Source organism: Cyclopterus lumpus, chromosome 5, assembly GCF_009769545.1.
Source record: "Cyclopterus lumpus isolate fCycLum1 chromosome 5, fCycLum1.pri, whole genome shotgun sequence".
In the NCBI taxonomy this organism is placed as follows: domain Eukaryota; kingdom Metazoa; phylum Chordata; class Actinopteri; order Perciformes; family Cyclopteridae; genus Cyclopterus; species Cyclopterus lumpus.
Genome location: NC_046970.1, coordinates 5832918 through 5849740, shown reverse-complemented (window position 1 = coordinate 5849740; position 16823 = coordinate 5832918). Strand labels below are relative to the sequence as shown.

At 47.1% G+C, this 16823-nt stretch overlaps 1 protein-coding gene across 1 annotated transcript in view; it reads right to left on the bottom strand.

Annotated features, from left to right (window-relative positions):
* slc25a26 (solute carrier family 25 member 26) overlaps positions 1-16570 on the bottom strand; it is a 43119-nt gene extending 26549 nt beyond the window's left edge. Inside the window, exons 1-5 of the mRNA XM_034533516.1 lie at positions 16428-16570; positions 15296-15452; positions 13785-13903; positions 8253-8357; positions 7870-7917 (exon numbers count right to left, since the gene is read on the bottom strand). Coding sequence (XP_034389407.1) covers positions 7870-7917; positions 8253-8357; positions 13785-13903; positions 15296-15452; positions 16428-16460 — 462 coding nt within the window. The 5' untranslated portion in view covers positions 16461-16570. The remainder of the gene's footprint in view (positions 1-7869; positions 7918-8252; positions 8358-13784; positions 13904-15295; positions 15453-16427) is intronic.
* Positions 16571-16823: the final 253 nt, after the last annotated feature.

Sequence of the window (16823 nt, the reverse complement as noted above, 5' to 3'; positions counted from 1 at the left end):
AGACGTGGGAGAAAATGTGCTGGTGATAAGCATGGGAGAGGTTGAAGGTGCAGCCCGAGCCTATAGCTACACAGCTGATTGAGAAGGGTCCGGGCTTCGGAGCAGCATGTTTTTTTTCCAAGTTGGAGAAGGCTGGAGCGCACAGGGAAACACATTTTTTTAAAAGAATAATAATCAGAATATTAACAATATAAAGTGAAGAACATATAAACCCAATACCGTGATAACCTCAAACTATTACAACCCTAAAAAGTGCAGTTTGTTTTGTCAGGCAACACAAGTGCATGCTAAATAGTGGTTTACTGGAAACGGGCACCCTCGTGCCAGTGCAGCATTTGCTATGATTACTGGGAGTTTGACGAACAGTTAAAGGCAGCCAAAGGTTGTCCGAAAGCAGAAAGCATCGTAGGTTGTTATTCTTTCCCCCAGCACCACATATTTGAAAAGTATTGGTGTCCACAAATACAGTTAACATTCAGGACTGTTAAATATCCTTAGTATTGATGTGAGCGTTTTCCTTTAAAAGGAAAGAGCGTAAAATAAGAGTAAAGCGTGCAGGAAGGTCCAGAATACGGCTGCTTGCTTTTGATATCTCCAGCATGGCACACGGATGAAAACATATGGCAGAGGTAGACACACACACACACACACACACACACACACACACACACACACACACACTATCTGGGAGCAGTGCCCACAGCAATAAAACACACACCAGAGTTCTTTCAACCAACCAATCACTGCCTTGGAGGCCAACTGAAATGTTTCTCACTAACAGAAACATATCTTATCAGCTGGGGATCAGATAACAGCAGCACAGCTGGAACTAACAGCATCTCACACACACACGCACACGCACACCCACACGCACACCTTGTTTTTCTAGTTTTCCGATTGGTCCCCATTACATCATCTCAGTTGACACAATAGCCAGCATTCAGTTATTATTGGTTGATAGAATGACAAAAGAAAGACTTTTGCTTTGTTCCATTAGCCAAAGCAGCTTTTGCTTGAAGGGAAATTCTTCCTCTGGGGACCTTGAATGTCTGAAGCAAAAAAAAACAACTTTATTTACCTCAAAACAAAAAGTGCCTCATGGGCCCGCTAGATGTAAAGTCAGAGGAGTAAAGTCAGTATAGTTCATCCTCTGGGGAACACGGATGTCTGTACACATCTCATGCCAGTATGGATCAAAGTGGTGGGCCGACTGATGGTTACCAGTCCTCGAGCCCGACCACTGGGGAGATAATGGGTTTGCATAGATGTGCTGGAGAGAAGAAGTTAACTGAACAATGGTCTTTCACAAGACGAATGTGTTGCAGACCATCTTGTGGTCGGCACCAAACAGACAAAAACAACGTGAATTCTTTCATTAATCTGGCATGGCTTGAATCCCCATTGCGGCGCATCGAACCCCAACATTAAACCATTGGCTCAAATAAATAGCAGCTCCAGCTCAGACTGCCGAGAATGCAGATGAGTGTTGAATTATGAATTGGTTTGAACCCCTGACCTCTGCCGGGGTTTAGTGGGGCGAGCGTTCGTGGTGCGAATGACACTTTTTTTATATTTCAGTTCCCCCCCCCCCCCCCATTAGACATTAAGCAGTGACATCACAGCGTGACCTTTGACATTCAGGTGGTTTGTTCCAGATGCGTTAGGGTCGTGAGCACTGCTGCTGCTAGCACGATGATGGTTATGTCTGAGGAAAAGGGGGAAGGCATAGCTGGGGGGAGGGGGGAGTGTGTGTGTGTGTGTGTGTGTGTCGGTGGGGGGGGGGGGTGCTGCTTCTGGAGAGCCTCATGTGACTGTCTGGGGAAGAAAAAGGGCACTTACGCAACAGAAAACCCCGCAAACTACAAAACAGTCCTGCGAATCGTATCTGTGATTTAAAAGAAGGCAAAAAAAAATCATTGTCTAATTACATTTAATTTACAGCACAACTGGATTACCGCGGGGTCATGTTTCACCTCGAATTAAAAGTTGCTCTCAATGCACAGCAAGGAGAGAAGAGGGGGGGAGGAAAGGGGCGGGAGAAGGATGATGCGAACCGTTGCGTCTCATGAAAGAGAAGTGGTGCTGTAATTACTGGGTGCGTCTGGCTATTGCACCACATTGATTTAGCCTCCCACTCCCTTAACGCTCCCCATCTCCCGTCACTCCGGGATGAAGAGGAAATGAGACGCTACTGTTGTTTGGAGTGGATCCGATTGAGAGTTTAACTCGTTTAAACGTTTCTTACTGTCCGACCGAGATGGGATTACAGTATTTAGGCAGTTATTTTATCGTTATGTCACTTTAATAGCCTTTGAAACTAAAGTGGAACAGGTGTCCAATTCACACTAAATCTACATTGCAAGGATGGCTGTCAGGGGGAGTAATGCTTTGCACTCAATCTTGTGTCCTGGCACCAGATTCCAACATGCAGTGGGGGGCATCGACACGCATTTCCTTCCACATGACATCCAAACCACTGCTGCCCCCCCCCCTATGCCCCACTACACGGCCTTCCCACCCCCCACACTCCCTGTGTGTGCGCGGTGTGTTATTAGAAACACATGTGCAGCACCAAAAGGTTCTCTGCGCGGACTGAGACAAGCGTGCGTTAAGTTGTGGGGAGCAAACATATCCCCGAGCGCCAGGGACACAGTCTAAGAGGCTAACATGGCCACCGCGGCACTCACACACTCAGCGTGGAGAGGCACAAAAAACAACCAAGTCTGGCAGTAGGCATTTGTGATCGCTCTCCACACAGAGATTCTCTGCCTTACACAATGATGGATTTTTGCGCGGACTCGAGAGTTCAATGGGAACACATGTACTGAACGTAGGTCTGTGATCCATGGCTCTGTGGCACAGACTCCCAAAGCATCATCCTCAACGGGGTCTGCGTGCACGTGTGGGGGTCTGACAGCATGGCAGCTAGCTGCTCGAATACATCCGACTGTGTATGTATGTATATTTTATTTTATATATATATCTGTCATCCCTGTTCTTATATTTTATTTTGTGTCTTTAGTTTATTTAGTCTATTCCATTTGGTGTCTGTAAAGTGTTGGGCACTACTATGACAACAAATTTCCCCTTGGGGATTAATAAAGTATATATCTATCTATCTATATCTATCTAGAAGCCATTAATAAGACCAGGTTGTGATCGTAGGAAGATACGATTGTATTTCACACACAACCCCACTAATGGGGATGACAGGTGCAGCCAGTCACTGTGAACAGGAGCCCGTCCATCCGTCATCCAGCGGGGCGGTGGGAGTGAACCATCACTCCCCTGTGTGGCGTGTGTGGTAAAGTGATCATCCAGTGACAAAGAGGAATCGTTCTCTGTGGCTTAAGAGGGCCATCACTCTTCTAACAAGGGTCGGCTCGACCTGCAAACAACTCAAAACCGGGGCGCCGTTCAAGACTGATATTCCATACCTCAAGCAGGTAGACAGATGGCGATCCGTCAGAGCAATGAATACTGTTGAGACTCACAATTGGGTGGAGGCCCCTCTATTGCAGCAGTGGTTGACTGCCTTAGAGTTCCTGTGAACAGTTGTACCGATGTGTCAAGTCGAGGAGTTTACGTATACGTGAAGGCTGCTAATTTAATGCTAGTGTGTCCCACACTGGACTAAACACCTGGGTGGCCTTCCCTCTTCAGCTGTGTTCTCCTTATCATAGAAGCAGTCAAACACCCCTCTCTGGGTCAAGTCATGTCAAGAGTCAGATCTAAGGAGGTCAACAGGTTCTCTCGGGACTCTTAAGCTACTCATTGATCAGTGTCAACAGATAAGGCAGCACCAGTAGCTGGTGTTCTTTAAAAACCTTCACCTCCATTTCTGAACCCGACAGAGCCAGACTCCATTTCATTGGCAGCCTGCAGGGGCTGAGACGCATCTTATTCTATAACTGAGTTTTGCAAAACAGCACAGTCATCACGCCGGTCGCCATTCCACTTCCATGATTTGGTTTTTTACCGTTTGACATTTTCCAGTTCATTTGATCCAGTTCTGTTAAGCTTTTTAAGGCGTCGACACCATTTAGAAGAGTTGGGTTGCTGCTCCGACGAGGTCCAACTGGAAACACAAAGCAGGAGGAAGCCTCCGCTCCGTCACACGCTTTGCTTCCCCGTCCTCTCCTGCCTCCGTCTGCTCCGTCTCTCCCGTGCTCGCTCTCAGTCATATGAGGGGTGTATAAACACCAGCCTCTGTGGATCAGTGCTCACCGAGACAGGATATGAGAGTGATTCACCTCACCTCTCCCTTTTAAACCTGCGTCACAGACGGTGAAAAGTGGCTCCTTTCCAAAAAAAAAAAAGGGCCACGCAGGGGTCAGCTCTGCTCTGCTGCACGCCTGTTGATTCAGTTTCAAATGTCAGCATCCCAGCAGACGAGTCAAACAGGTCAAATAGGTGCACGAGCCAATGTGGACGTATGCTGAGGCACAGGAGAAAGCGCAGAATCAATTGCCTTTTGTGACGGTAAAAATAGTTATTTTGTGGACTGGTTCAAGGGCAGAGCAACAGGGAGGATACGGAGGTGGACAGATGACCGTATGTCTTATCGAAACCAACACACTCTGTTCTTTATTCTCATCCAAGACATTCACACTCTTTCTTCGTTTTTTCGTCATTAGTGGGCTCTGGAGGGGGGTGCATATAAATCACGATGTAACACAACGTATTAACGAAAAGAACCTCCGATAGCTCACCGAGTGTGGCTGCTGAACGTTCTCCCAGCTTGCAAGCTTATTAAACGGAAAGACAACTTTGATTCCTTTGAAGACTCCGTTTGTTACAATTGAATATTTGAACCACAACTCTCCTCCTGATCGAACGTAGAAATCTTCCACCACAACTACACAAATGTGAATGACAGGTGCGGCCAGTCATCCAGCGTGGCGCTGGGAGTAAACCATCACTCCACTGGTGTGACGCCTGTGGTAAAGAGATGGTGGTCGGCCAGTGACGGAGGGGAAGGGTTCCCTGTGGCTCCAGAGGGCCATCGCTCCTTAAGGGTCGGCTCGACCTGCAAACTACTCAAACGGGATGAATATTACTGAAGTCTTAGGTTGTGATGGCCTTTTATGGACCAAACGATTAATTAGGCAATCAAGAAAACAATCCACAGGTCAATTAAGAGGTACAAATCAGACAAGATTGTAGTACAAATGCCGTACTAAGACACTTTATGTTGGTCTTTTTGTTTCTCGCCCACCCCATTTGGTAAGGTGGCCTGTTGGTCGTAGTCCAATCTAATTCAGCTAAACCCTCTTATGGAGGAAGCAGAGAAGGGATCAACCGGGGCTTGAGGAGGAGGAGAAGGACAGAGAGGAGAAGGAGAAGGAGATGTGGTGGGATGGAACCTGGATGGAGAGGTGTTTCATAAGCCCTACAGCCAGATCTAATACCTCGGGTCGCCAGGTCCCAGCTGTTGGGCTGGAGAAACGTACATAACACCAGTAAAAGGTTTTCTTTTTTCATTAATGAACTGTTCAGTCTCATTTAGCGAGCTCAATTAGCATCCCGTCGGAGTGCTCACCCACTTAAACGTGTGAAAATGGATTTAAATGAAGTGGCTTTCAGAGTGAGGCGGTGAAAGAGCACCAGTACGAGAGATACATTCAGCGTGGCCGTATGCTGCAGTCAATCAGCCGATGTTCCAGGTTCTTCAGTCGACTGTGTCAGAAGCTGTCAGCTTCACTTACATGTACCCCCCCCCCCCCCATACCACCACCATCCTAAATGACTATCTAATAACCCATCTCAGGCTCATTACTCAAACTCAAATTGGAGCAGTTTAGATAAAATCCGAGATCACCTCACAAGCGCTTTAGATCAGAAAAATACAGGGCTCGCCATTAAAAAAAAATGGCCATCTTTTTTAGTGCAGTGACTGCTGCTCATAAATGCCATAAAATTGGATTGGTGTGATGGGGGGTGGGGGGTGGGGGGTGGGGGGTGGGAATTAGAGTAAAATGAGAGAAAGCCAGACGCAAACATCTAAAACCGTGATAATCTTAGCATGCCATCTAGTGGTGGAAGGTGGTATTATTCAACAGGAGAAGCTCGGGGTGTCCCATTAGAGAAATAGTGGATCCTGTCAAAATGGTATCACCAGATGATTTAAGTCTGGGTTAATTGTATTTTCAGAAATTGACGACAAATTACCAACTGATTAACAATCTTACTGAACAAAGTCCGGCTGATGTTCATTAGCCAGCCTGCGTTTTTTTTTGTAAGAGTTGAATAAAGTCATTTCACACAGCACAATTTTATTCGCCACAATCTGAATCTAATTGATTTCATGCTCTATTCAGCTGGAACCCAAAAAGCGCCGATTCAGCAGACGGCTTGACGGTTTCCTCTTCAGGAGAGGGTTGATAGACCACAGAAGAGATTAATGTGGCGCAAAAGAAACAAATAATTAGCCAATAGTTCAGATATGGTCAATAAAAATTGGGGCATTGTTGAAGTGTGTTGTGTCAAATCCACCAGAACTGTTTGAGAGTTGTTCTCGGTGATCTGGGTTTGTGGCTTGTTGCCACATTGTGAACCGGATCACCAAATCAGTCACACCTCCACTCCACCTTCAAAACCCAGGCCAGGCCAGGCCAGGCCGGGCCAGGCAGCCCCCCCCCCCTGCCCCCCCGATCCTCACACATCCTGCACTAATGTGATATCATGCCCATCAGAAATGCTTTCTGAACCCTAATGAATATATAGCACAGATAGGACCCCAATTAGTGGGCCGGTGAGGAAGGAGGGGGCGGGGGGGACAACGCAACGCCACATAAACAAACTTATCTTGACAGGGTCGCTCGTCCAAGAGGAGGGAGATAGGCGGATAGCGAAGGAGGCCGAGAGAAAATGAATTACCTTCCCGACACACGTCAAAGCCAATCACCGCGGAGCATCCCTTGCCGTTCCCGCGGCCCCCAAATCCCTGCCGCCACCGTTGCGTTTCATCTGCCGGCGTTAGTATGCACGCGGGCCGCGCGCCAGCCTCCAAATGTATTCATTTATTCAGAGCCCCTCGGAGAAATCACAGTGTCTTGTTGTCCTTTTTTCCCCCGGCTGTCCAGATGGAATTTGCGTGAATAACATCAGTTTAGTGAGGCAGAAAATAAGTACAGGCTAGCACAGCGGAGGGGACTAGATTACACCCTCACCCCCCCCCCCCCCCCCCAAAAAAAAGAGGATGGAAAGACAAGTGTCACCTTCACATACTTCTTTCCCCATCTCTGCCCCCCCTACCCTTCTCATTTTCTTTTCCACTTCTATTGAAACTTAGCAGGCGAGGCGAGTGAGAGATCTGCACCGCTTTGGCCACAATTATTTGCGCGTTATCACGCACTGCAGGTGCAATTAAACGGAAGGTCATGAATCAAAAGAACTCGAGCGGCTTTTTTCAATTTACAAGAAGGGGAGCGGCCATCGAGGGTGAAGCCCGGCGCTCATTTATCCGTGTTTTGTTTTGCATTTATAACGCGACTAATTGCATTAATTAATCAGATGTACTTCTAATAGGAGGCAGAGCATCAGGCATACGTAATTGAATGGGATGAGAAAATAAATTGGAAATCAATATTTGCTACCTCAATAGAGCCCGAGAGAAATTAAAATGTCTTCAGTCAGAAGAGTGGAAAGCCGTAATATTGGTCCAGCCGATCAAAAGGAATTGCCTCCACGGCCTTTGAGGAGGCTGGTAATTGTCTTTGGAATAAACTGTTGAAATGGATGGAGACGCTGAGAAGCTTTCGCAATTACCTCAAACTAAACTTTACCAAAGACAGACATAACCAGTGTGTGATCTTATTGGTTGAGACCAACAGTAGGTGAGGGAGAGAAAAACAACAGTCATCGTACCTCTCTGAGAACCGTACTCCCGTATCCTCTGTACAAGCCTCGGACACCCTGATCAGAGAGAAGGGAGCAGAGCACACTGCTATTACAATCACGGACAAACACTCTGATTCAATCAATAATAATAGATAAGACATCTGGGAAATCCCAATATGGGGAAAAAACAATAATTCCATCTTATTATAACTTAATGGTTATTTTCATAGATCAGGCCTCACTCATTAACGCAAGTGCAGAGAGCCGGGTTAATGTGGTGTTATGCTTCAACTACTCGTCGGCTGGTTTCTATCATTTCTGATCGGATCGATGGTCAAACAAAAAGAAAGATTACAAGTGGTAATAAACCAGATTTCAAAGTGAACAAAGTGCCACTGATTGCTGTGTACCTCTTCTCTGAGTGTGGCCAGCAGCATGCGGTAGGTGGAGGATGAGGGGGAAGCCTGGGTCCTCTGCTTGACCACCTCCGTGGGCACCCGGATCAGACACGCCACCTACAGGACGGAAAGAGCAGGGGTCAATCTACAGTACTGCATTTCCTTCTGGAAGGGCTTTTGATATCCACATTGTGGGTGTGTCAGCAGAGACTCCTCCACCCCCCCGCCCCGCCCCTCTGGCCCAGGTGCCCTGTTGCCATGCGTGCTGCTGTACACGTGCCAGGTGGCCCCGGTGTGGCGCGGCCTGAGGAGAGCATTTACATCGAGCTGGCAGCCTAACGAGGGCTTCAGTGAGCGGCCAACCGAGCCAATTAACAAACCAGTACACACAGCAGACATGACACCCAAGCAACAGGTTAAAAAAAAGAAAGAAAGAAAAGAAACTGTACCCGTGTCTAAAGTACATCAAACACATGGATAGATTCAGGCTGACACACACGCACACCTCGGTAACCGCACTCCCAGCTACAAGTTCCAAACCCATCCACCATATGTCAACAGAAATATGGACTGCCAACAGCTAGTGAAGACAGACATGAATATTTATGCTTCATAACTCCCACCGCCCTGAAGGCAGGCAGGCGGGCACAGCTGCCCACCTGGTGACTTGATTTCCCATTTATCCGGCATCGGAGCGGAAACACCGGCTCACGGCGAGCAATCTTACAGAGCGATTGGTGAGACGCCCCGTTGCTGTGGCTCCCCTCGGTCATACAGATGCCGGTCTGCCGGTGCCACCCTCGCCACAGCAGCGTTATGATGTAGGCACTGCGATAACGATAAAATGCTCCCCCTGTGCTGCTCGTTCTCCATTCAGCCATCCATACTGATTTGGCGTTCAGAGGCTTTAGATGCGATGGGCCCTGGAGGTAAAGGCTCTGTTGCTGCACTCTGCGAGGGGGAGAAGGCTACCCCCCCCCCCCCCCCGACAGCTGTTAGAGGGCTCACGTCTGTCAGCCACTCGTCACCTCTGCCAGACCCCAAAGACACCTTATGAGCAAGAAGGTGAATATATGTGGAGCACAAGAGGAGAAGGGACACGTTAAGCCAAGTGAAATCACAGACCTAGCTGGAGGAGACGTTACAGACGTACAGGCACAGCTCCAGCTCTGCATCTCCTGACTATCGTTTATCATTTGCTCCATTTCTCAGCTTTGTCGTGACCTTCAATGCATGACTTCTGCTGCAGGGAAATGTCCGTCCTTCTTATTTTCAATACGCAGTGAGCACACAAACCTGATTACCTGTACATACGAGCAGAAACAAAAAGACATGAGTGAGCTCCGGTGAAGAATTCAAGCCAATTCTCACTGGTATTTCAGGTGAGCAGGACCAAAGTCTAGCTGCAACCTCACCGTGGTGCAACAGCACCACCAAGTGGCCAAACATCTCCCTGCGTCACCTCGCTGCAATAACTAAGCTGGCTGCATCCGTCTCAGAGATCTCATTTGCCCTCCCTTTGGTCAACTTACCATTTCTAATACATTGTACATCATGTTTTCCCCCAAACCAATTCTCCAAAGGACCAGAATAAGGCAGCTAAATGGAAAGAAAGTGGCTATGACAAGTAATTACTGATGTAATTGGATGGGGGGGCCTGGAGATGAGACGGCCTTTCCTCTCCTGTCACTGCAGAGAGGAAGGCAGAATGAGCCAAAGATTATACCAAATAAATTAGGGACATTGTTTATTTGGGAGTAATTTGCACGCCTAGGAGGTGGGGAGAATGATGCCGAGTGGATAGGAGATAAAGTGTGCTGCCTCCGAGGCCATTTTAGAGCTCTGAAAACGTCAGGGGGAAAAAATAAACGGAAGATCTTGCTGATGAATCGGAGTGGTGCATGATAGAATATGACCGGAGCTTAAAAAAGGATAATAGTCATATCCTGTGTTGAGATTTTAAATGCTGCAGCAAAAAGAAAGAAAGAAAGATTGAAAGATTTAGGTCTAGTAGGTGTCCCTCCAGTCGGGATAGTTACCTCATGTTTAGTAGTGGAGTCTTCACCTGCTTTGCTCGCCTTTCATTCTTGATGCTTTGCTCGGCTAGTAAACGCATCATAAACCCACTGGCAGTCTTTTTCAAATTCCTGCAACCATTCATCTTTATTTACAAGCTGTTGGATTTCGTCAAGCGGCGTTAATTAGGAGACCGACTGCCGGTGATTGGAGCCTTTCCGTTTCCCTTGGCCTGCTGCTGCTGTTAATCCAAATGACAGAGCGAGTTTTCAATTTCCAGCACCGGCCGCCAGACAACAAGGTAAGAAGACGGCACTCGATCATGGACGAGCCAGCCAATCAAAATCGGCAGATGGAGTCATTACATCCCTCCGTCCTGCCCGCTTTTCATTTTTACCACTCCTGACAGTGGTCAGGCATTCAGGAACATTACTTTATTCGGCACCATAAAGAGACAGCGGGGTAAGTAAAACTAAAAACAGGCAGTGACAACTGTTCCGAGCCTGAAATATTTGGATTTATTTATTTACTCACTTCAAAAACAGGGGAAATTCACTGGGATAACGTCCCTGAACTCAGTTGCACTTTAACAATGCTTCAAACTAATAACCATAAGCTGGTAACGATTATGATGCAAGAAGTGGACATAAACATGCTCTAAAACGCTCCTACACTAATCTAGAGAGGAGAAATAGTGCCTTCCCACTCAATGTCACGTCAAATACAATAAAGTAAAGTCTCTGTGAAATCTCCATCTCTGCCCTTGGAAGATAGATCTGTACGAGCCATCCCATAAACCAGTAATTCCCACACACAGGACCAAGAAAGACTGAAATACGGGTCGACAAAAAAAGGGAAGGAAGAGGTGGAAGGGGGAAAAAAAAGGTCATGAAGAAAAAAGGGAAGCGATGAGGACACTGAGTGTCTCCAACTTTGAAACAACAGCCAATAAATCAGGGAGCGTGGCGCTGCTCGATGGATGGATTATTTCTCAGTGCCAAGTTAAGTGGCTGCCAGTTTCTACCCCCGAAACTCCTCCCTCCTGCTCCCGCCTCCCCCTCGCTGTCCCCCCACGTCTTGTCATGTCACACTGTATTTTCCAGTACATCCTCCTGCAGATGTGGTGGTGATGGTGGTGCGGTGGCGGGTGGGTGGGTGGGGGGTGTTATAGATGCGAGAAAAACCTGCCGCCTGGCCTTGACAAATGAGCTTTCAGGGCAGACGTCGAGCGAATGGGAATGAAGATAAATCTGATCTAATGGCTGGATAACAGCCTGCTAGAGCCTGACAGACGCCATCAGCTTACACATTCTTTATGGGAGCGTCCCAACACCGCACTCACACAAACACCAGGGGGGGCGGGGGGAGTTCTCTCATTGTCTTGACCCCCATACGCTCTTTCTCTCTGCAGCAGCGCATGACTGTCCTCTTGAGTAGGTTCATATAAAAAAAAGGGGTCGGACACCATCAAACAGACAGTTTATATCTGTATTCTTGTGCAGATTTCCACCACCTGTGGTCCTGAATCTCATGAAGGGGCTTATGTAGTAGGTCTTACACTTTAAAACTTAATTTTCACAGATGCAGATTACCCCTGTGAAGCTTGTTCTTACCGTTTATGCCCCACCATTCCTCGTTCCCCTGGAAGAACATCTGTTAAACCAAAGGCTCGACTATGAAGACAAACATGACTTTGATTTAAGTGCGTAGAAGTGTTTTCTTTTCTTTCTGCCAATTCCCCTCTCCCTCTCCTTGCAGTATAAATGCCGTGCTACAAGTCCCTTTGGAATGACCATAATACACTTTGACTGAAGTCTGCACCTCGTGAGTTTGTGCAAAGTCGAGCACATCGCAGATAGATGGAGGCTTGGGGGACGGGATTAGCAAAGAAATGGGCACCATAAAGCTTCTGCAGTGAATGCTGCCGAGTGGAAACAGTTGGTAAAACACGACCATTGGACTCCTGGGGAAAGATGGTGGGCTGATGAAGAGGAGGAATGGACGAGTCAGACCAGGACCAAAGTATAAGTTGCATCTTGAGAGAGAGAAGAGAGAAAGAGGAGGGAGAGAGAGAGGCGCTTTGGACTGAGGTAAGAAGAACTCTGTGTGTCTCTTTGCCCCCGCGTGGTTTAAATGCAGCCAAATAAAGAGAAATTAGACTCCCACATGAAGCTGTCATTTAACTACATTCTGCACTTAGTTATAATATAACAGTCACAAAGTAGATGACGGAGAGGCAGCAAGTGAGACGGCAGTCTCCTCTCAGAGCATTAGAAGGACTCAAGGGAATAATGGTGGCTTAAACCGGGAGGACAAACACTGAACTGAGCAGGTACCTCACAGAGAGAGTCAGATCTCCCCCTCAACATCAACAGCATGGGGTGGCCATTTTTAAAAAGTCTGTGCTGACCAAAGTCAAACAGGTGTTCAATTAATTTTCTGTCAGTCGACGACTCAATGAACTTTCAGAACCAGACGTATAGTTAATAAAGCAAGAGCGAGCATTAGCAGTGACTGAGGGGGCGATTGCATCACAGCGCCGGTGTTTACGCCCAGCTCAGCACTCGGGGCAGCACTAGGTTAGGCCTTTCATGGCTAAGCCTGGAGATTACTCCATTTGAACAAGACGTATCCAGTTGCCAGATTGCTGCCCCCAACCCCCCACCCCCCCGCACTGCTGCACTCCGAGGATTTGAGCCTTTGATGTGCTCAGATCCAGAACAGCGGGGGAAGGGGTTAAAGGAAGCCGCAACCTCGGCCTCACCTTTCACGCTCATCTGGCCTGTGCCACGGGCAGGAACGTGCCAATCGCTGCACTCCTCCAGCCACTGCTACGTCGATCAGGACAACCGGAGGCGCGACCACTTCTCACCGCCGTGCGACGCCGATAACCTCGAGCACAGTGACCGCCCTCCCACGTGGAACGATCCCATTTCGTAAACATGCAAAACTTGGCTAAATCGCATCCAATCCAAAAGCCATGAATACTAAAGACCTAGTATTTTGAAGAAAGCCATGATGGTATAGCCCCCCCCCCCCCCACCCACCTTCCCTTTCATGCCAAAGTGAGTACTCGTGACCCCCATCGGGCTCAGATTCTGTGGTTCACTGCGAGTGATTGGGACGGGATGGACTGAGGAAATTGGCGCTGCGCCGTGTTGGTTTCAAGCCTGAATTCCCCAGACGAAGATGGCAGAGTCTGGGGGCCTGAGCTGGGAAAGTAGATGAGTAAATAGGCAGTAATGACATCTTATTTACCCAGCTAGTGGGAGGAATGCTGGGACAGTCCTGAGGAAGCTGACCTGAACGCAGCCTGCTGGACCCCGGGGCCTACAGCCAAAACCCCACCCCTTCTGCCCCCTTTAATAGTGGTCTGTGAAATTTGAAAGAGAAGAGTGCGTCCTTCTAGGATTGGGACAACTAGGAATGAATTAGGCCAAACACATGAGTTCAAAGTGAGGCGGCAGACAGAAATCCAAACGAAAAGGAGGCAAAAGTTGGGAGAATGGGGGAGAGGGGAAGACTTACCATTTCTCCCAGGGAGGCGGCCAGCATGTGAGTGACAGGTGCCACGTGCGGCGCCTCCAGCGCCCCGCCGGAGCCGAGCAGGGACTTGGTGCATTCGTAGGTGACAAAGAAAGCAGCGGCTGAAATCAAGCAGAACCACAGCCATTTAAGGCCCATTAGTCAACCTGCATACAGCAATTAATATCCCTCACTACCACTGACAGGGGAGAAACCGAGGTGTGAGCGTGTGTGTGTGTGTGTGTGTTCAATTGGGGTAAAAGCTAAGAAAGTTAAGTGTGTGTCATGCGGATAGAGTTCTGTTGTTTCGGACTGTCAGTAGTCTTCCTACTGCAAAAGTGTTGAATTCATTTTCAAACTGCAGCAAACAGATGATACGATTATTATATTCAAACCAACAACATATGACTTAATTCCTGATGCTTGTTTCGCATTTGTTTTTTATGTGTATGTTGTATTGTTCTGCCTGACGCATGCTGCAGCCCGTTCTGTCTCTGGTCTATTGTTGTACCCTTTCTTTTTGCTGTGTATTGGTTTTGTTTATATGTTGTTGTCAGTTTGTCTATGAATTTTATTTCCATTTTAATTTTGAGATTTTGTTATTTTAGGCTGCCTTACAAACATCTGATGGAAATTAGCCTCTCTGGCTAACTCTGGCTCACTTACAGTCCTACTGTTGATTAGTGTGCATTGTCCCTGCAAAATAAATGAATAAAATAAATAAATAAATAATCGAATACCAGAGCTTCTATTTGCACGCTTTAGTATCCAAATAGAGTAGCATCAATCCAAAGGGATTATTTAAAAATATTTGCAATAGTACAGATTGAAAACGTTGGTTGATGGATGCAGTGCTGTTTAGAAACTGAGACTCGAGTGTTGGATGTGTTGAAGCTTCCTGCAGACGATCGGCTCTCCACCACAAGGCGGATCAAGATTTGGGTTTTGAGCAGTCTAGTCACGAAGCAATCTTGGTGAGGCAGCTACATTTGGACCCATTTGAAGAGGAGCCTCAGTGCATCAATCACTTTAAAGGCTGCACCATATTTATCCAACTCTCATAAATGATATCCTGAAAGAAATCTTAAAATCAGTGTCCTCGTTATTCTTGTCATGGTGTGTTTTATCGTAAGTAAAGAGCCAGTGAGGATGAGCTCATCAAGAGAGAAATAAAGAACAGGACTCTTGTAATTGTTTCATGAGAACACAAGCTGAACGCCTGCCTGATGCTATCATACAACAATACAAAGCAAATAAATGAAACCACTTTGACTCGTGAAATGATCCGTCCACAGTCCACTAAGTGGCGCTCAAACTCATTTTCACTGCGCTGTGACCCGTAAATTAATGGATGCGTAACGGCTAAAAGAGGCTCTCGACAAACGGACACTGTCGTGGATATTATGATCGACGCGGTGCGAGGTCAGGTCTCCACACACAAAAGGGTTAATCCCGGGTGTTTGGGAAGAGCACAAGCAACACTTGACCCTCGGCCCTTCAGACGAGCGTCGTACCGTTGGGAAAGGAGCCGACAGCAGCAGATGGGACTCCAGCGTAGATGCCCCTGAAGCCCCCCGCCTTGTAGAAGCCCTGCTGACTCTGCAGTCTGGTCTTAACGGTGTCCAGGGGGTAGAGGGTCAGGTCCACACACATCCCCGCACAGCCGCCTGCCTGGAGAGACGATAACTCTGTGAGACTCAATGCAGCGTTGAGCACATATTCAAATATTCTACTTAAACTTGCATGAATTTACTTCCCTTTTTGTTTGTTTTTAGGGCCATTTGGGGGTAAATCAACAGGCTGGATACAGTGTAGTGTGCAGAAGGTACATCTGCTGCAGCTATAAGCGACACCGATGGGAGAGCTAATTCATATGCAGAGTAGTTTAATCTGTAACCATGCATCATAATGTTTTGCATTTCAAAATAAATGACAATTTAAGTGGCTTTAATCTGTCTGGTAAAGTAGTAAATAAACGTCAATTAAAGAAGTAGTGGAGTACACAGGTGGGGTAAAAACAATGTTATTACCTCCTGAAGGGCAGTGCAGTGGAGGTATAAAGTAAGGCTGCGTTCAATAACAAGAGGTGACTCAACAAAGGAATAATGTCTTCGGCCAGCCAGGCTTTTATCAGTAGACATCAGTGGACAGACTGATGATTCATAAGAAAAACATGTCTTGTTATCTTCTGTAAATAAAGTGGCTTATGGTCAATTGAGTGTGACCGACCTCATTAGTGTAAATTAGCCAACAAGGATAACCTCACAGGGAGTGTACAACTAAAGTACTTTAGATATGTGTTTCTTCATTTAATTCAACCTAATAATGTCAGACTCAGTCACTTATTATGTTTGTATTCTTCGAGCTTCCGTAGTTGCGCAGACCCCCAGAGTTGACACATTAACTGCAGTGGGCTGCACGGGTCTCTCTGGTCGAGCCTTGCTTCTGGCCCGTCTGTCACGACACATGTCGCAAAAAAAAGATGAACTCCTTTGCGTCTTACATGCCGAACACGAACATAACATGCAGACTTAAGCTAGAAGTCGGTCTTCAACTGCCAGCAACAAGACACACACGTGTAATTGAAATGAACGTTAAAGGTTGGCTGTTGGAGATATTAACACGGATATTAACAGCCAAGCTTACCACCAGCGACGCGACGAGCTCGCGCCTCTCCATGCTCCGCTCTCACAGTTTTCTCCTGCCAGCTGTACGGCACGTGCATTTGCAACCGCTGAGCATGTTGGAAATGTTCACAACACGCCTGTCAAGGACGCTGCCATCTTGGCTGACTTACTTCCGCATAACGTCGCGACGCATGCGCGTCATATGACCTCGAAAGCTTTACCAGGAGAGGTTTACTGGCTAAAACGATGCGGAGACTTCAGATATCAACGTGCCGGCTTCTTGGGGTTGATAGTAGAAATTTCAAAGAATATGTGTGATACAAGAAAATTATATATATATATATATATATATATATATATATATATATATACTGTATATATGTATATATAAATACAAAGTATCTTCATTATGCGC